The 20,394-nt window shown below is 39.3% G+C and overlaps 2 protein-coding genes across 5 annotated transcripts in view; one reads left to right on the forward strand and one right to left on the reverse strand.

The window, feature by feature from the left end:
* DCAKD (dephospho-CoA kinase domain containing) overlaps positions 1–2,387 on the reverse strand; it is a 30,449-nt gene extending 28,062 nt beyond the window's left edge. For all 4 annotated transcript variants that reach the window (XM_069076167.1, XM_069076163.1, XM_069076165.1 and 1 more), the window contains exon 1: positions 2,208–2,387. The gene's annotated coding sequence lies outside the window, so the exon portion shown is untranslated. The remainder of the gene's footprint in view (positions 1–2,207) is intronic.
* A 224-nt stretch (positions 2,388–2,611) lies between these two features.
* The window catches only part of NMT1 (N-myristoyltransferase 1), a 55,565-nt gene continuing 37,782 nt past the window's right edge, over positions 2,612–20,394 (forward strand). The window contains exon 1 of the mRNA XM_069076158.1: positions 2,612–2,821. Within this exon, the coding sequence (XP_068932259.1) occupies positions 2,679–2,821 (143 nt within the window). The 5' untranslated portion in view covers positions 2,612–2,678. The remainder of the gene's footprint in view (positions 2,822–20,394) is intronic.

A 20,394-nucleotide genomic window follows, 5' to 3' on the forward strand; every position in this document is an offset into this window, starting at 1 on the left:
AGTGAGGCCATACTTATGAAGAAAATGTGCAGGTATACATGTGGCCAAGGCATTTCAAAATTCCATACAACAAAGATTCAATATCCTTTCTCTTTCCAGAAGGTGCCAAGTTCATTCACCTCAGAACATTCCCTCATTTCCCACTTGGCCACACTACTTTGGGACTGCTCTAGCTTTTCCACCATGTCCCTGGTAGACCATTGTTGGGAAAACATTATTCTGTAAAATCCTATTAGCTTTCACCAGCCTCCGTCCCATCCTTTTGTAGAGTAGAGCCATGAACTGCCTCCCATTCTCTTCAGCTCCCCTTTGTGTCTTGTCTTCCACAATTAAACTGTAAGCTCTTTGAGGGAAGGCAGGGACCGTCTTTCTTTTTCATACCTCCTTCCCTCCACCCCCAGCACAGTGGCTGGTACATGGTAGGTATCTAATAAATATTTAATAATGATGATTATAGTGTCACATATATCTACCTGAAATAGAGAAGACTATCAATGTAGCAAAAAATAGGATCTTTTAATAGAGGCAAAGTAACTGTAATTCTGGACACCAGGAAAATATTGGAGTGCCCAAGAGAGGCAGGATTAAATATATTTCAATAGAGAGGGAGTCCCAAGTAAGCCACAGCCTCAAGAAAGGGATACTTAAGTTGTTTTGTACAAAAACTAAAAGTCCATTTAGACTTCCTAGACTTAAACTTGTTTAATAACTGAAAAGTCTAGGGAGGCTTGTGAGTGGAAACAGTCCTTCCTCTTTTCTTTTTTTTAAACTAGTCTGCATGGTCCTCTTTTAACTGGTCCCCCTCAGACAATTTGAAGGTTCAGATCTGGCAAGGTCAGCTCTTAGTTTATCAGCATTCAACAATAGTAAATATTTATATAGCACTCACTAGAAGCAGGGCACTAAGGAAAACAGCCTACAATTATCTGATCTGATCCTCACAACAACCCTGGGAAGAAGGCACTATTTATTTATCCCCATTTCAGAAGTGAGACAGAGGCCAGGGTCATACTTTATTGACTTTGATCTCTTCGTTAAGTTTTACAGAACAAATCCTTTTATTAAGGGGATTTATTCTGTGAAGTTTGGATTCAGTTAAATGGCATCACTTGTGGACCTAGAGTGCCACAAGTGGCCTCAAAGCCAAAGGTTGCTTGCCCTGCCCTGAGCTAGGCAGTCACTCAGTGCCAATGGGGTAGGCTCCTCAGTCATTGTACTCATCTAAAAATGTAGTGTCTCTTCCTTTGATTCCAGGTCTCCACCCAGCCTTCTCCCCAGTCTCTCCATCAACAACTTCTTCACAACTCTGGGAAATAGGTGCTATTATTATCCCCATTTTACAGTTGAGGAAACTGAGGTAGACTGCAGTTACATGACTTGTCCAGGGTCACACAGCTAGGAAGTTTGAGGCTGGATTTGAACACAGTAATCCTGACTTCAGGTTCATTGATCTATCCACTGCTCCACATAATTATGCTTAAGTAAACAAAATGAAAAATTATTTCTAACGCAATAAAAACTAAAGGATACACGATTCAGATAAAATGCTGGCTACTCCACATTCAACCCAACAATGGTCAGGCTAGGTCAGAAAGGAGTCCTCATGAAGCAGTGTGCCTTAACTCCGTGGATTATTTCCTATTCGTTCTTTATACAGCTTGTTTGTACATAGTTCTTAGCAGCTTGTCCATTAGCGGGTCAGCTTCTTGAGGGCAGGATCTGTCTTTTACCTTTCTTTGTATCCCAGCGCTAAACACAGTGCCTGGCACACAGTGGGCTCGTAAAAAAAAAATACTGACTTATTGCCTGAGCTAAATTTCTGAATCCAACTCCCAAGCCTCAAGATGAAGAGGTCAAACCGATCATAACCAATGCAACAGCCTACCCAGTTACTAAAGGGGAAACCAGCTCAACCTCCATAAAACCGCAGCTGCTCCCATTCATTGCTGGGTTTAGTAGACGTCGGGATTTAATCTGCTCTATTACGACCAGGGTCCAGGTGGGGGAGGGGGAGGGGGTTTGATTAGTTCTCACCTTTTGGATGGAGGTCCATCTGAGCTTTTAGCTATAGGCTAAAGAGAACCTCTCCCATTCCCCTCCATCCCCCACAGTTAGTCCTCCTCCTCCAAATACTCCCCCTAAGAAATACTCCAGCCCTGGAGAATTCCCCTTCTGCCCGCACCCTCGGGCCTCTGTCCCTCACTTACCCCAGAACGGTAACGGTTATTGACGGTAACAAACTGCTCGCTTAGGGCCCAGGGTTGGCCAAGGGTATGTTAAGAAGGTAAAACCTTAGGTCTTGGAAAAACCCATGTGAGGTACCCTAGGTAGGCAATGAACTACAACTCCCAGTTCCCACCGGGCATTTTAAGGAGGTGTCTACCCTACCCCACCTTTGAGGCCCCTCTTTCCTAGAAAGGCATCCGAATCCCAAAGACCTCTGGGGACTGTCGCTCCTCCAAGAAGACTTTACTGTTAGCTACGATCCGCCCCCTGACCTCGTGATTTCTGGGTAATGTAGTTCGTTCTGATCGGTTCTCAGCCAATGAGCCCTCCCCTTTAACCCGTTCGTTCCTTTCCGTAAAGACTACAAAGCCCAGAAAACATCGCCGGTTCCACCTCGTCCAATAGCAGTCCCTTATGTAGCGGGGCGCGGAGCCCGGCTCTCCCAACTCAAGATGGCGGATGAAAGTGAGACAGCAGTGAAGCAGCCGCTACCGCCGCCTACGGCGCCGCAGCTGATGGAAGGGAACGGGAACGGAAACGGCCATGAGCACTGCAGCGACTGCGAGAACGAGGAGGAGAACAGCTACAACCGGGGGTAACGAGTTCCTCCGAGTCCACTTCCTAATCCGTCTCCTCACAACCTGGGTCTTGGGGAGAGGGGGAAGGGGGGTTGTGGGGAACAGCCCGGAGCCTAGCCTAACCCCACCTTCGTATTCTCATTTGCTAAGGCAATGGGATCCTGACTGGTGATTGGCTACTTTCTTTGTCAATTACCAGGGGTGGGGACTGTGCAATCAGGGCCTGAGACATTCAATACTCCTATTATATAAAAGTTCTCTGTTATAGTAGTAGTACCTCAGTGTGCTACAGGCCCAAGTGAGGGAGGTGTGCTTTTTGTGTATAATTTTTATGGCACAACATTTTGGACCCCAATCACAGTGTCCTCCAAAGAACGGAAAGCTACAGAGAGAGATGCCCGGTGTAGAGAATAACCTATTCCCAATAAAGTAGCAATAAATAGTTTTCTTTAGTGTAGTGCCTTTACCAGCGAAGAAGCCCAACAGGCTTTACAAACCATAATTACGTTATAAAATAACATTTTGTATCCGTATGTTGCTGCTCTTCACCGCCAAAGGATCCCTAGCTCCCGAAGGGCCTTATAAACCCTAGGTGGTAGTTAGAAGATGATGCCCCTTGTCCCAAAGAGTCCATAAGATTCATGAGCATCATATAATTAGGTATACTAGCATATTTGTACCGTTATCTGTCAAAGTCAGAAGCAACCAGACATAGTAGATAGAGGGCTGGCCTCCCAGGTTGGTGTTAACCTGGAAGCTAGTCAGAATTCTAAAATCTAGCCTAGTGAGAATAAGATAGACATTTAGTTCTCTAGGCAACTCTTGTAAGATTTATATGTTATGGATGACTTGCTTGATTTGCATCTGCATCGGGAATTTCAATACTGGGAGTTCCCAGATAAAATAAGATTCTGGAGGGTCGAGACTGTATGGTTTTTGTATTTGTTTTCACTGTGCGTGGTACACAACCTAGGCATAAATACTTGATGAATTGAATTGATAAAATTACTGGTCCAGGCAAAAACAAAACAGTTCAAGTACCCTCTCCCACAAAATTCAAGGAGATGGAATAGAGTTCTTTTTATATCCGATGACTCTGGGTCTAATACTGCATCCTTTGTTCAGTATTTTTTGGAGAGTAGTGATTATTAAACTTCCTTCTCTAGCCTTAAGACGACAATTTTATACAGTACTGTCCTCAAAAAGAAGGAAGTTGATTTGGGCATTGGAGTGTAAAAGATTTTTTTTTTAATGGGTCAGCATTTTGCCTCAGAGCATCCAACCCATTGCTTACAAGCTATACCCCGCCATTCATTTTTCATTTTCAAACTATTTCAAAGTTTAAGTTCTTTACCAAAAGGCATGGTGGTGGGTGATATCATGATAAGACTGCTAAACTCGGTATGAGCTGAAAATTTCTTGTATTGGTTTTGGCCCAGCAATAAGAATCCTCCAGAAAGTGAGAAAAGGGCATCTTACTAGAGTTTTGGTTTTATAATTCAAAGTCATGGTGCAGTGAATATTTCCTAGTAGATACATTGTTATAAAAGCTTGCATTTTGGTAAATGAATGGAAATGCTTAAAAGGAAGAACAGGAAGGAAGCTGCAGTTGTCCCAGGGAAAGGTTAAGGTCAAATATGAGAATTGCTGAAAGTGAAAGTCATTTCTAGAGTGAGAAAACTAGTCTTTTTCTTTTCTCTTTGGATAGTTTGTTTTAACTTTCCTTGCTGAACAGTGGCTGTGAGTACATCCTCCTCTCAGTCATCTGTCTATAGGACTAGAGCTAGTTTTGTTTTCTGTAGTCTCTTTTTCTATCTCTAAAATCCTTTTGTGAAATCTTTTATCAAAACCTTGTTGTTATTTACATTATAACAAAGTGGCAGCTTTTTTGAAAAGGGAAGTTCAGTACTTGGTTTTGTTCTGTTGGCAAATAAGTTTCTAATATCACTCTAGATGTAGAAATGTAAATAAATGAAAAATGAATGCTGCATCATAGAGGGGAAGCACTAGTTGTGGTCCTTAGACTTTAAAAATGTGCTTGCTCAGTTTTGCCCTTGTCCCACAGGTGTAAGACTCTTTTCAGTTCCTTTTGCACAGAGTAAGAAAAACATCAAATTTCACTTCTACCACCTTTTTTTCTTTCTCCAAAGACTAACGTTACAAGTTTTGTGCAATTGTGAAGTGCCAAAATAATTTCATAATCTTCAGATTTGGAGTAGAAACCTTCTATAGAGTACCCAGTGAAAATTAATAGTAGGAAAAGTATTCCTGAAATTCTCTTAGGCCTTTGTATTAGTGTTGATCATAGCATATGAGTTGTAAATCGTTCACTGAGTGAATGGTAACAGACTTTGAAATTCATTTAGGCAAACTCTTTATGTCCATGCAGTTATTCATTACATGATAAAGTACTTTTATAAACACTCCCATGTGATTTTCCCAGTAGACTGTGAGATAATGACTTAAGTCTTGATCTCTCACTAATTTTGTATTCTTTATATAGATCAATAGAACATAAGCATTCTGGGTGAATGCTGTAGAAAAATGAACCCAAGTGCAAGTTTTTTTCTTCTTATTTTCTAGTATTTTATTTCTTCTTAAGAAGGGTATTAGGTATTTGAATAAATAAAACTCATATTCTTTCTTGTCTTAAGATGACTTTTCCTGGATAAATGAAAGTCTTGGACTAGATAATTTCCAAGATTCCTTACAAAAATTCTGTTATTTTAAATAAGTCTATCCAGAAGCCTTTGCTCATCTGTATGCATTATAGTGGTAGTATTTTTTTGTTGTTGGCTGTTTTTTTAATGTAGAGCTTCTAAAGTAGTGGTACAAAACATTTCATGCCATAATAGAGGGAAAAAAAATAATAATTGATGTTTCTGGGAATGAGAGGAATGGATCCAATTTATTTCCTGAATTCCATAGTGGTTGGTATACTGGATATATATTCTAGGCTCTCGGGAGAGTTTCTCTGTGCTGTGCAATATCAAAACAGAATGATTTCTGATTTCCCCGGTCACCAATCCCATTGAGATGTTGAATAAGCCTTTGGGTTAAAAGCCCATTGATCAGGGTGCACATATTCTTTGGCATTTTCTCTGACCTAAGATGGGAACATGTTCTCATAATATATTTCTGTACAATGGCATGTTCATTTGAAAATTTTTTTAAATTCAATTTTATTTTATTTTCAGTTCTGAATTATCTTGCTCTCTGCCCAATGAGACAGCAAGACAAATAAAATCCATTACAAATATCTATAATTATGCAAAATAAGTTCACACATTAACGGTGGGGGTGGGGGAGAAGAAAATAAGTTTTAATTTGCGATCTGAATCTATTAGCTCTCTCTTTCTGGAGGTACATCGCATGTTTCATCATCAGTTCTTTGGAATTGTGTTTGGTCATTGTATTGACCAGAGTTACCAAGTCTTTCAAAGTTGATTATCTTTACAATATGGCAGTTAATGGTATAAATTCTACCCCTGATTGTGCTCACTTTGCATAAGTTTATACAGGTCTTCTCAGGTTTTTCTGAAACCATCCCCTTCATCATTTTCTGGGCACAATAATATTTTATCACATGCAAATACCATGTTCAGCCGAAATGAAATTGATGGACATTCTCTTAGTTTCCAATTCTTTGCCACTATAAACTCAATATTCTGTCAACATACCTAGTATATGTTGAGCATTATGCTTGGAGATGAGATAGAATTACAAAATGGAGACATCTCAGCCCTTGAGAAGCTTACATTCTAACATCATTTTAACATTTTCTCCTTTCCCTCAGTCAGAAGGGTTTATCTTCCATGGAGAGGCACAGGAGAAAAGAAAGGTCTTTTTAGAAGTATATTATATAAATTTGCTTTTAGTTAGGCATTTTTGTTTTTATTCTTCAGCTGCCCCATGTGTAATACTTTCTATACCCATCTGATGGCTTATGTTTGCTTCAGGCTCATGAAAAGAAGGAATCTTTTTCAGTCTGTTTTTCCTTTTCCCCTCCAGCATCCAGTTTTCAAAACCAGATCAAAGCAGAAACAGAGAAACCTCATTACTGATATCAAATAAGCTTTCTAATTTTATTTCCCAATTAAGAGGAGATTTAAAAAGAAACTAATCAAGGACTGCTTCAAAGAGAAGAGAAACTCAAAAGGAGAAGAAATGAGGAGTAAATGAGAATCTATTTCAGGGAGGCTGCTGCTTGTGGCAAGCCAGTTTTGCTGATTCTTCACATTTCTAGACTAACCTGCTCACTAGTTTTACTAAGTTAACAGTTAATGCCTTAACTCAGAGATGCTGTTTAAAAGACCAAAAATGTACCATCTATGCAGTGTCCAGTTCTTAGTTAACTTAATGTTTTTATATTTTTATAAACTCTTTAGCATTAAAATAATTTCATGTGATAGAATGCTTAATAGTTTGTCAAACATTTTGCTTACAACAGACCTAGGGTATAGGTAGTATATGAGATTTTACCTGTTTACAGGTGAGGAAGAGCAGTAAAATGACTTCCTCATGGTTGTACAGCTTGTATCAGTTTGGTTTGAATTCTCATCTCTTATCTCCAAGTCTAGGACTATTTGCACTATACTCCTCTGTCCCTGCCATACTACAATTCTGCTGACATTTCCCTGAAGTAGATACTGTTGCTGTCTTGGGGTTAAAAGACTCAAGCAGATACATAGCATTCTCTTCAAGCTGCTGTTTAAGTGCTAACAGCAGGAGTTCTGATTTATTTAGCTTAACTAAATTTTTATTTTAAGATATAGTTAAGGGGCGGCCAGGTAGCACAACTAGTAAGAGCACCAGCTCCAGTATCTGGATGACCTGGGGATCGAATCCCAGGCTCAGACACTTAGCACCCACCCAGAAACACCTGGCCGAGTAACCTTGAGCAAGTTACTTAACCCCGATTGCTTAAAAAAAAAAAAGATATAGTTAAAAGATCCAACCCTGGTTAATGATGTATTTTAAATTATAAACTAACCCTAACCTTCCGTTTCCTCAATCTCCTCAAATATCATGAACTCTTGGATTTTATCTCAGCCACATACAGGGATGGCTAGACCTTCAACTTTTATATTACTCATAAGTGTTTCATTTCTGAGATTAAAAAACTGTTATTTCTCAGTCTGATCAAAACCTGGCATTCCATCCTTCCTGTGGCTTCCCTCTCCTTTTTCTTCATTGTGACCTCCAGTTTCTCTACCCTTTAGTACTTTCTCATTCCCATTACCTGGGTACTGACTTAATTTTCTCTCTTTCCAATTGCAATCCTTTAGTTAACTAGTTCAATTCTACACTGCCCTCTGCTCAAATCCCTTTTTAACCTTGTATTTGCCACAATTACATTGTTAAACTTTAATCCTGTATAACTCCTGCTGTCCATCTCCTATTTTACTCACATGCTCTATTATGGAGGAAGTCACTCAATTGAGCTGACTAGGTTCACCACAGATTTATGTTATCTAACCTTTAACTGGGCCTTCACTGCATTGTTAGTCCTTTTATCCTTTCTTATTGATTCATTATCCCACTGGAAGAGACTGTTACAGACCTCTTTTTTCCTCAGACTTTCCACTCTTCCCACCACCTTAGCAGAAGGCCTCACTGAGAAATATATACTGTACTGAGAAAATTAAGCCATTCTCTCTGAGCTCCCTTTTATTCATCTTACATCTCCTTGAATCAACCTTACATTCTCTTCTCTTTTACTCTGTTGGATGAAGAGGTGGCCATTCCCACCAGGGTCAACCTCACTGTTGTTTTTGATCCCATCCTCTCCCAAGTCCTCTAGCAGATTTCGAGTACTATTATTGTCAACTGTCCTTTCATCTTTGACCTCTCCTTTTCCACTGGTTCCTTCCCAGTTACTTATAGACATGCTTAAAAAACTCTAACTATGGCTTACCATCCCCACTATCATGCTATATCTCCCTTTCTCTGCTAAACTCCTTTAAAAAGCTGTTTACGAGGGGCGGCCAGGTGGCGCAGTGAGTAAGAGCACCCGCCCCAGAGTCAGGATGACCTGGGATCAAATCTGGGCTCTGATACTTAGCACCACACCCAGAAATAACTGGCCGTGTAACCTTGAGCAAGTTACTTAACCCCAATTGCTTAAAAAAAATAAAAAGCTGTTTATGCTTGTTGCCTCCATATCCTCTTTACTAATTCTCTTATGAGCTCTCTGCAGTCTGACTTCCAACCTCATTCTACTGGAACTGAGCTCTCCAAAGTTACCAATGCTCTCCTAATTAACAAGTTTAATAGACTTTTCTAAAACTTCATTCTTCTTGAGTTCTCTGTAACATCTGACTCTGTTGACTATCCCTCCTCCAGGATACTCTCTCCTCTCAAGGTCTTTTTTTGTGTTGTTGTTTTTTAATTGATGTGTCTTGGTTCTGCTTTGCTAGAACTTTATCTATGTCGTGCCCACTGTGTGCACCTCAAGGTTCTGTCCTTGGCAGTCTTTTCTTCCCTCTTTATACTCTCACTTGGTAACCTCATCAGCTTCCATAGGTTTACAGATGATATTTGTATCCAGCCCCAGTCTCTCTTCTGAACTCCAGTCATGCATTAGCTGCTTTTTTACCTTTCCATCTGAATATAGACATCTTAAATGCAACATCTGTAAACCAGGACTCATCCTTCCCTAAAAACCGGCCTTTCTTCCAGACTTCTCTATTTCTGTTAAGAATCACACCATTTTTATAGTTATCCACATTCACACCTTTTTGTTGTCCTCTGTTCCTCACTCTCCACAGTCAAATCAGTTTTCAAATCTTGGTATTTCTGTCTCAGCATCATCTCTTTGATCTGTCACCTTTATCACTTCACATAGCTACCTTTAGGTTTAGGCCCTAATTACCTCTTTCCTGGACAGTTGCAATGACCTCCTAATTGGTCTCCTTGCCTCAAGTCTCTCCCCATCCATGCCAACCCTGTGCCACATAGCTGCCAAAGTGATATTTCTATAACATAGGTCTGATCATGTCACTGTCCCCTTGCCCAGTAAAAACTTCTTTGCCTTTTAAAGCCCTTCACACCCTGACCCTTACCTATACTATTTCCAGCCTTGTTAGACATCTTTTGTTTATAAGACTATATCAGGAATGTCTGATGTTTATATCTAGAACTAGATGTAGATGGACCATAATTCAAGCTTTGTAGTGAGGCTCATTCTTTATCTCTCTCTAACTCACTGTTTGACTTTTCTGAGATGTCTGAAGAGTTCCATTCTGAACTTCCTTAATAACTTTTCATATTAATGTAGTAAGCTTTCTTCTAGGTAGAGAATATGAAGGAATAAGAGGAGAAAGTACTTGCCTTTGAACCAATTCAGCCTTTTCCTGAGTTTGTTAATATGGATTTTGTAACTTTTAATTTGGCTTTAATAATAATAGCTTACAGGGGCGGCTAGGTGGCGCAGTGAGTAGAGTGCCGGCCTCAGAGTCAGGAGGACCTGAGTTCAGATCCAGTCCCAGACACTTAACACAAAAAAACTAGCCATGTGACGTTGGGCAAGTTACTTAACCCCAATTGCCCTCCAAAAAAAAAAGCAAAAAAAAAAATAATAGCTTACACTTAGAGCACCTACTCTGTTAGGCATTGTGCTAAGTGCTTTACAATTATTATCTCATTTGATCCTTACAGCAACCCCGAGAGAAAGGTGCTATTATTATCTTCATTTTGCACATGGAGAAACTGAGGCAAGCAGGCTAAGTGACTTGCTTGGGGACCCCAAACTAGTGGATGTCTAAGGCCAGATTTGAATTCAGGTTCTTCTGCCTCCAGGCCCTATGCTCTATGTACTGTACCACCTAGTTGCTAACCAATTTCTTCCACATAGACCATTATATTATAAAAATTTGGTGACAGTTTTCCATCAGTGCTTAGATAAGGTCATTAAAGAAGTTTTTTAACCATGGTAGTGATTACCTGTAGACAAACAGCCATTTTTACTTTGGAATTCATAGAACACTGTCTAGAACATTATTTATATTTTTGTTCTTTTCCTGGCAATACTAGGTCTTTTGTACTCCCTCGTCCCCCCAAAATGAATTTTCCCCAAAGAGTTTTTGATATTGAAGGCTTAACTAGTGAACTGAAGGAATGAAGTGGTACAGAGATGAAATTTTAAAAATTCTTTGCCACAAACTATTTTTTTTTCATTGAACTGTGGCAATCCTAAAATCTTTGTATTTTACAAAAGAGTACTGGAGGCAGTTTTATACAAATTGTTGACCAGTGCAAACATGTGAAGCCTGATGTACTTACTGTATTAATCGTCCTGCATACTCAACAGTATGTAGACTGGGACTCTGGAATAGTCCATTATACACCATGTGATTTGCCATCTGGACAGCCCCTTATAAATACCATTTCATTTGCCATTCTTGAGGCTGTCTGGATTCTAATAGGATTACAAATGTAAGTATCATACCTCATGAGTAAATTGGTTTGCCAGTAAGATTTCCCTGTGTCTAAAAATAGAATCAAAAGGATATTAAAGACTAGGGTTTGTTTTCACTAAATTGTCCTAAAAGCCTGACTTACAGATAAAAACAGATAAATTGATATTTCTTAGCGCAGAAATTGAAAGACATAAGTTGGTTATTTGTTTTTCTTGGTCTTGACTCTGACCTGAAACTGTGATGAATGTTTTAGATATTGATGCCATTTTAAAAAATTTTAGTGTTTATCTATTATAGTAGAGATATTGTTGGCACTCGGGAAGACAGGGAAATAGGAAATATATATTAAAATCTTAAGCCAGTAGCTTGAAACAGTATATTTACTTTGCTTTCATAGGATGTTTTTGATTTAAAAAAAACAACAACCCAAAACACCAAAGTCCTTTTCCATAGAAAGTATTAATTGTTTTTGTGGGCAGTCTTTGTTATTTGAATGCTAACATTTTTTTTTTCCTTTTTTTGGATTTATTTTTTTATTTTTTGCTTTTTGGAGGGCAATTGGGGTTGTGACTTGCCCAAGGTCACACAGCTAGTAAGTGTTAAGTGTCTGAGGCCTGATTTGAACTCAGGTCCTCCTGACTCCAGGGCTGGCACACTGTTCACTGTGCCACCTAGCCACCCCTTTTGGATTTAATCCAAGTAATCAGTAAGTAGCTATTAAGTACCTGCTATATGTTATGCTGATCTCTACTCTTAAAAAATTGAAAATTCAATGAAGTGACATGAGACAACAGTGAACCTCTTTGTGGGTACTACTTCTACATAACACAAATGGAAACCCCTACATGGCTTAGTAGGAAATCATCAGGAGGGCTAAAAAATCCATCACCCTATGGCCAGCCTGTTGACGATGAGTCTTTCAGAACGTACTAACCTGGTATGTGATCAGCAGACATTCTAGTGCCCCGGGATCCTGCCAGAAGCTTTTCCAGTTTGTTGTAGGTCCCACCACAGCTCACACTTCATATGCCCTCCCAAGACCCCACATCATGTCTGTACTCAGTGTAGGCATCAGAATAAATTAGTTTACCAGAAAAGTTTGAGGAAGAAATTGTGTGGTGTGTAATACAAAATCAGTAATCAGAAAAGAGAAAAAGAGAGAGATTAACCAAGCTTGGTAATCAGGGCAGCAGAATATGATGGTAAGGGGCGGCCAGGTAGCACAGCGAGTAAAAGCACCAGGCTCCAGTGTCAGGATGACCTGTGGATCGAATCTGGGCTCAGATACTCAGCACCACACCCAGAAATAACTGGCCGTGTAACCTTGAGCAAGTTACTTAACCCCGATTGCTTTAAAAAAAAAATATGATGGTAAGAACTTTCTTCTAAATCAGGGGACTTTGGGCAATCTACTTAATCTCCCTGAGCCTTAGTTTACCTCATCTCTAAAATGGGAGATAATGAGCAAAATGATCTCTCAGAATCTATGATGTGATTTTGGAGACAGTGGAAACTTGAGCAGAGTTTTAAAGGATAGGTAGAATTTCAGTAGTCAGAAAGGAGAGAGAAAGGAGCAAAGTCACTGAGATATTACTGAGCATGGCACATTCATGGAACAGTGAAGTAGCTGGGCCTGCTTGCCTACACAAAAGGGAGGGTATGTATTTAGGGGGGTAGTAAGACATCAAGTTGATTAGGTAGATTTTATAAGCTAGTTAGAGGAATCTAGACTGGATGAACTAAGAAACAGGGATCCATTGTAAGTTTTAAAGCAAGGCAGTGTTGTAATGAAGTGATATTTAAGGAAGAAAAGAAATACTGACAGCTGTGTGCTTGATGGATTGGTGGGAGGAGAGACTGGAGTCAGGAAGACCAATGGGAAGGTTTTTGCAATCATTTAGACTTGAGATGAAAAGAATGGAGAGAAAAAAGCAAAAGGATTTTGGTGACTGACTGGATAAAACAAATTAAGGAGAGAGATGAGTCCAATATTTTAGAAATGATAATATTAACAGAAATAGGAAAATTGGTGTAGGGTAAATGGCTATGCAGGCCAAGACTATTTAAGTCTTAACAATAAAGCTAAAATTTAATATTGAAAATAGGGGAAGGAGAGTAGGGATTACTATAGTGGGATTTAAGATTTACATAGCATTTGATATACATTATCTCCTTTGATCCACAAACATCCATCTGAGATAAGTACTATGGGTATTTTTAAATCCCTATTTTTCAAATGAGGAAACTGAAACTCAGGTTAAATTACTTGTCCATGGCACTACAAACGGCAGAGGCAGGATTTGAGTTTAGATCTCCTGCCTTGAATTACATTGCTTTTTACTTGTGCTGCCCTTGGTAGAAAAGTCAGGGATTTTGTTTGTGTATCTCCTGGAATGTCAGTGCTGTGAAACTGCACAGTCTCTTCTTCTGGACCCTTATTTGATGAAATAGAAGTTAATGGTTAAGAATTGAAGACCCTCCTGGTACTTTGGCCACTTCTTAAATTTCTTCTACTCCGATGATGTCTATCTCCACCTTCTTTTGGCCATCCATGGGAATGATCATACCTTACTTTAGATAGTACCTTAGATATCTTAGTCATTATTTTCTTATATACCTTAGACATTACCATCATTTGACACTCCTTCATCTCCAAAATCTACAACTGTGAAATTTCTTTCTTATCTTAGTCTCCTGTCCTCCTGCTTTTCCTACTAGTTTCTTATTTTTATATTAAGCTGGATATATTATTGTATGTATATAAGCTGCATTATATATATAATATGAGCTCTAGTCCATCCATCCCTCCCTGTTCTCTCCATCACAGGTGATGGGATCTATGAAGTAGTAAGATGTAGAGCTGGAGGGAAGGAAAGAAACAAGCATTTATCCAGCACCTTTTATGTGCTAGGCACGGTGATAAGCACTTTCCAATATTTAATTTGATCCTCAGAACAACTCTGGAAGGCATTTGCTATTATGATCCCCATTTTACAGATGAGGAAACTGAGGTGGACAGCAGTTAAATGACTTTCCCAGGATCTCATAGCTGTCCAGGCCCAGCACTATGCACTATGGTGCCATCTAGTTGGGATGAACCTCAGAACATCATTTATAATAATGAAACTGAGGCCCAAAAGGATTCATAGGATCTATAACCAAAAATGGACCTCAGGCAGTCCAATCCCCACATTTTTCAGATGAAACTGAGAACTCAAAAGGTTAAAAGACTCACCCTAGCTCACACAGATCATAAACTTCAAAGACAGAATTTAAATCCAGGCTCTATGGCTCCAGAGTCAGCAGTACTCTTTCCACTCCATAGTTGATCATCACAATGTTACCATTACTGTATACAATGTTCTTCTGGTTCTGTTCACTTCGCTCAGCATCCATTCATGTAAGTCTTCCCAGGTTTTTCTGATATCTACCTGCTTGTCATTTCTGATAGCACAATAGTATTACATTACATTCATATACCACAAATTGTTCAGCCATTCCCCAGTTGATGGGCATTCTCTCAATTTCCAATTCTCTGCCAGCACAAAAAGCTACTGTGAACATTTTTTGTATCTATAGGTTCTTTTCCCTTTTTTATGATCTCTTTGGTATACAGCTCCAGTAGCAGTATGGCTGGATGAAAGGATTAAACACAGTTTTATTGCCTTTGGTATACTTCTAACTGTATTCTGGACACCTCCACTTGGATATCCTATTGGCACTTCATACTCAATGAATCTGCATTTTAGCTCATCCTCTTTCCTCATTAAACCTATTCCACCTGCCAATTTCTCTATATCTTTTAGTGGGATCACTATCTTCCCAGTCACCCAGGTTTGAAATGTCAGTTATCTTCCCAGTCCTGCAACCCAATATCCGATTAGCTTTTAAATCCTATCTATACTACCTCTGCAATATCTCGTGTACTCATCCCCTTCTTTCTATTCCTACTCCCACTAGGCCCTCATCTCTCTCCTGGACTTTATATCCTCCTAACTGGTCTCTTTGCCTCCAGTGTCTCACTCCTCTAGACCAAGATAATGTGAACTGAGGCCCAGCAAGTCTTTTTAAAAATGTTAATCATTTTTAGCCTGCAAGGCGTATACAGAGCAGCCTGATTCAGCCCTCAGGCTGTAGTAGTTTCCCTGACTCCTGCTCTAGACCATCTTTCCCACAGTTGCCATAATAAACCACAGAAACTCCCCTGGATCCTTACTGACTGTAGGATAAAGTACAGACTCCTTAGGCTTCTACTAAAGGCATATGTTTCCAATCTCTTTTTCTAGCCATTTTTCAAACTATTTCCTTTTTATTCTCATGTGTGTAAGCCCAACTATACTATTAACTATTCTCCACCCTCATCTTATATTCTCACACCTTCATGCATTTCATAGAGTCACAGAATTTGAAAGTTGGAGGAGATCCTAGTGGCCATTCCATACACAACAGAATCCCCACTATAGCATACCACACAAGTGGTATTCGTATAGACTGTGCTTGGACTTCATTCCCGACCTATTTCAGGTTCAGTCTCCTCCATAAAGCCTTCCCTAATTCTCTCTAGCTGAAAGTTCCCTTTCTTACCTCATATTTTCTTAGTGTTCTTTATCTAGAGTACTCAGGTGTTCTAAAATATCTTTTGTATCATGTATATTTGTATAATCACCCATTTATTAGATTATAAGTTCCTTGAGGTTCTTGACAGTAGGGACTGGATCATTTTTTATCTTTTTTATTCTCATTATCTAGTACAGTGTCTTTGTATATATTTTGATAGCTCTGTGATCTCTGTGATGTGGATACTTTTCCAAAGCTATAGACTGCAATCCATCCTTGCCTCCAAATTCTGTGCCACTGGGTTACCTCATTGTAGTGTGCAGGTTATTCTGTGTTCTTAAAGGCATATTCCCAGCATAGTGCTACTTCTGATAGCTTCTGCTCTGCTGAAAAGGCTTCACTACTGGTTTTCTGGTTGTAGACTTTGTCTGCCTTTCAAGTACTAATGTGGGCTAAGTATGGAGGTAGACCAGTACGCCACACTTGGTAATGAATTCCTTGCCCATGGCAACTCATGAAACAACCCTTACATATAATATGCATTTAGTAAATATTGAGTTGAATTAGAATTTAGATAGCTAACCCATCCCCCTACTGTGATACATTTTCTATTATGCCCTCAAATGGATTTTATTATCCCATTGGATATGGAAGAGGAACAGAGTTATAGAATAGAATTCTTGTTATCTCTAAAGTCCCTCAGTGTGCCAAAAGTCAGTTTGTTCTGATTATAGTCAAATAAACACTATAACCTATTTCTAATACAAAACACTTAAGTTGACTTACTAACATGTGGCTTCTCCCCCTACCTCCCTCCATTTCTTCCTTCATCTTGATTCATAGTAACACATTTGACTACTATTACTTTAGGCATTTGGCTTAAAATTACTTATTTGTCTTTTTGAAGTACCATTTCTTGATTGCATGTATTCCCTTTATCCACTATTTTTCTTCTCAGTCTTTTAACTCTAATTCTGCCAATCATTTTCATAGCCTTTTTTGGAGGAAGAAAGAGTACCTACTCCTTGCTTTCTGCTCAGAGGAAAGAGGCTTTATTCCATGTAGGAGAGCTCTTTTCTGAGATTTATACCTTGAGCCTCCTAGGAGGTAAACAGGATTTTCTAGAACAGATAAACTTTCACAGCTCCCACTTCTTACCATTTATCTCTACTTACCTCAGTTGCCCACACCCATCCACTCTGTCCTAGGGATAGAAACACTGCCTCTGGAATGGGGTGAAGATAAAGGAAATTGGAAATCACAGGATCTAAGAGTGAGCAGGGACCTCAGGAGCTATCTAGCCTGTCCCATCTCTGCTCCAGAATCCCTTCTACCACATCCCAACAAGCGGTCATCCAAGCCTTATTTTGGAGCCCTCTGAATGAAGGAGAACCCAGTCCCTCCTGAGTCATTTAATCCCTTCTTACGCTTGGATAGTTCTGCTCACTAGAAAGTTGTTTTTTTGTTTTTAAATATTAAGCCTAAATCTGCATCTATATAACTTACCCTCTTGCTCTCAATTCTGCCTTCAGTGATCAGGTAAAACATGTCTAGTCACTTTTTCATGTAATAGACCTTTTTTGTACTTGAAGACAGCTATCTTGTCTCTTCTTTATCTTCTGCCGTCCAGTCTAAATATCCCAGTTCCTTCCAACAGTTCCTTATGGCATGTCTCTTTACTATCTTATTCACCCTGTGCAGGACACATCCCCACTTATTTATGTCTATTTAAAAATATGACAGCTATAACTGAACACAGTATGCTCACTGGAACCTGAACAGAGCTAAAGTTAGCAGAACCATTACCTCTCTTGGTCTATACCTTATACCTGTCCTAGTGCAGCCTAGGATAGTATTAGCTTTTTGAGGTGCCATGTCATGTCATTGAGCCACTAACAGTCATATCTTTTTTTTTACAGGGATTGTTCAAAGACAAAAATCTTTCTCTGCCTTTTTCTGCTAGACCTTATCCATCTGTTCATTCCTCTATTGAGTTTTGTTTCCAAGAAGAAGCAACAGTGTTCTGAAAGACTTGTGTTTTTACCTTTGATCCTAGGATTGATTTAAAATGGGAAGGAAGCTAGTGGTAATGGAGTCCAACTTTCTCATTTTACAGATGAGGAAAGTAAGGCTTAGTGAAGTGATTTACTTTAGGCTCTTCCTATTAATATCTGGTACCATCCAGAGAGGGTAAACCTTCTGTAATTGATTTGAAGACTGATTCCAGCACTGACTTAATTGCTGAATAAAGTAAGTTGTACTTGCTTTAACTATGCTATGCTATATGCAGAAGTTCTGGCCAGACTGCCTCCTGAAGGACATCAAAGAGATTAGCTGAATTCTAGCACTCTTCTTAGTTTGAGTCTTAGTTTGTAGGGAGCAGAAGTAAGTGTCTTTTGATGATGTCCCTGATGAACCTGGATCCTGGTTTCTGCAGAAGTATATAACCAAACCATTTGGGGTCATTCTGATTTTTCTTAGCTTCTTTTGGTTTAGGTATGTTCAGGGACTTAGCAGCCTTAGCCTGATCAGTTGCCCTACTAGGTAGGTTCCAGTAGTTTTCTGCAGTGTTCAAGGCATTTGGCCTAACCTCTTGTAATGAAAGATTTATAATTATTCTTAAGAACAAATTTTGGGCTATGGTTGTTCATCAAGTTGGACTACTTAGAAGTCTCCCCTCAGGCAATCCTTTTAATGTGGTTTGGATGTAGAAAAAGTAGAGCATTCACAATATATTCTTATAGAAAGTGACTTAATACCTAGAGTTCTATACAAGGACCACGTTTCTATCCTCCCACAACTCTTAAGCTGTGTATATTTGGTGAGCAAGTTGAGACAGGATCCACCCCCCCCCCCCAATTACACAATTCATTGGTACAAGCCTGTACAAGGAAAACTAAATCAACTTCTTAGTTTTTAGTGTCTATATGGGCCTAGGAGTTAATCTGGCATTCATATTGATAATACATAAAATAGAACAAGATTCCCACTACTGTTTCTTCTTCCATAGCTACTAATACTTATATTAGCACAAAAATATTTCTATTGGATATCCAAAGCAAATTGGAAATAATTGTAGGCAGGATTATAGATTTTGCCGTGCCTTTGATGACCACAAGCTCAATTTTGAAAATTTATGAAGTGGATGAGCTCATCTTTTGATTCCTACTTCCGAAATTCAAAGTGGTTATCCCATACACTTTGCTCATTTGAATTTGATTATTGTTCCTTCATTAGTTCATACTCTGTGCTACAACACTTTACCCAGCAGAGCAATATCTTAATACATTAATCTTGATCCTTTTTAGCCATCATTCCTTTACTGCTGAATTATGAACATGATTTCATCTAAGTCATTTCAAAGTGCTTGGTCATACATTCCATAAACTGATATGAATTAAGGGTGGGGAGCTATTTCATCACGTAACAACTATTAGAATTGAAGTTTAGTAACTTCTCTATGAATCCTGAGACTGATGGAAAAGGATTAATATCCCCTGAATAAGTAAACTCAATTGAATAGGAATGGTCTGACTGAGCAGATATACCTGTGTATTAACAAAGTTGAATTACATATGTTATTACTTCAGAAGAGCAACTATTTCATCAGGGTCGGTGCCTCATCCATTAATGTATATTACAACCTTTTGCCCTTTAATAGATGATGTCATGAGTTGTTGTGGCAAAAAAAGTTCATGGTGCTGAGCTTTCCTGAATGTAGCCACGCTGATCCTTAGAGTCTTTAACTTCTCACTCCCACACTCCAAGTCTTTCCATTTTGGTATCGGACTTGGCAGACTTGAGACAAGGAGTCTAATTAGGAAGTCATTGCAGTTGTACAGGAAAGAGGCGATGAGGGTGTAAACCTAGATAGATGGTAGCTGTGTGAGCAGTGAGGCTCATGGGGGGGCAAATGGAAGAGATGATGTAGAAATAGCAAGATTTGAAAACTAATTGAATATGTGGTGTGAAGAGCAGAGGATAACAAAAAAGGTGCAAATTTGAATGACTAAAAAAGATAGTGGGGCTCTTAACAGAAATAGGGAAGTTTGGGAAAGGGATGGGTTTGCAGAAAAAGATGGGTCTTGCTTTGGAGTTGTTGCATTTGAGGTGTCTATAGGACTTCCAGATGGAAAAGTCTAAAAGACAGCTGCTGATACTGAACTGGAGCTCAGGAGAGAGACTGGTGCTGGATGCACCAATCATCCGTAAATACATGTAAGCAGCAGGGAGGAAACAGTAGATAGGGAGAAGGTGAAGATTAGTGGGGTATGGCAGTGAACCACTGGAGAATTGAGAGGGGATAAGATCAGAGACATGTAGAGGGATGACTTAGAGAGTGGGGGGAATGATATCAAAGGACAGTGAGGTGAAGAGAAGGGGCAAGAGGTAGCACACAACATGACCTAACTACATTAGGAGTCAAGGCCCTTAGTTGAGAGGGTTTGGAGAGTGATGGTGAGAGAGGCTTGTGAAGATAAGAAGTTTCAAGATGCCTCAGACAAGAGTAAAACAGAATCTGGTAGGAGGAAGAGAAAAAGGATTACCTTAAAGTGTGGGCACCTTCTAAGTTAAATAATGATCCAATTAGCACAGTTGGGTACTCCATTCTG

The sequence above is a fragment of the Petaurus breviceps genome, unplaced genomic scaffold (assembly GCF_028583685.1).
Source record: "Petaurus breviceps papuanus isolate PSGF00001 unplaced genomic scaffold, PetGlider_PUasm1.0 90925, whole genome shotgun sequence".
NCBI classification, from domain to species: Eukaryota; Metazoa; Chordata; class Mammalia; order Diprotodontia; family Petauridae; genus Petaurus; species Petaurus breviceps.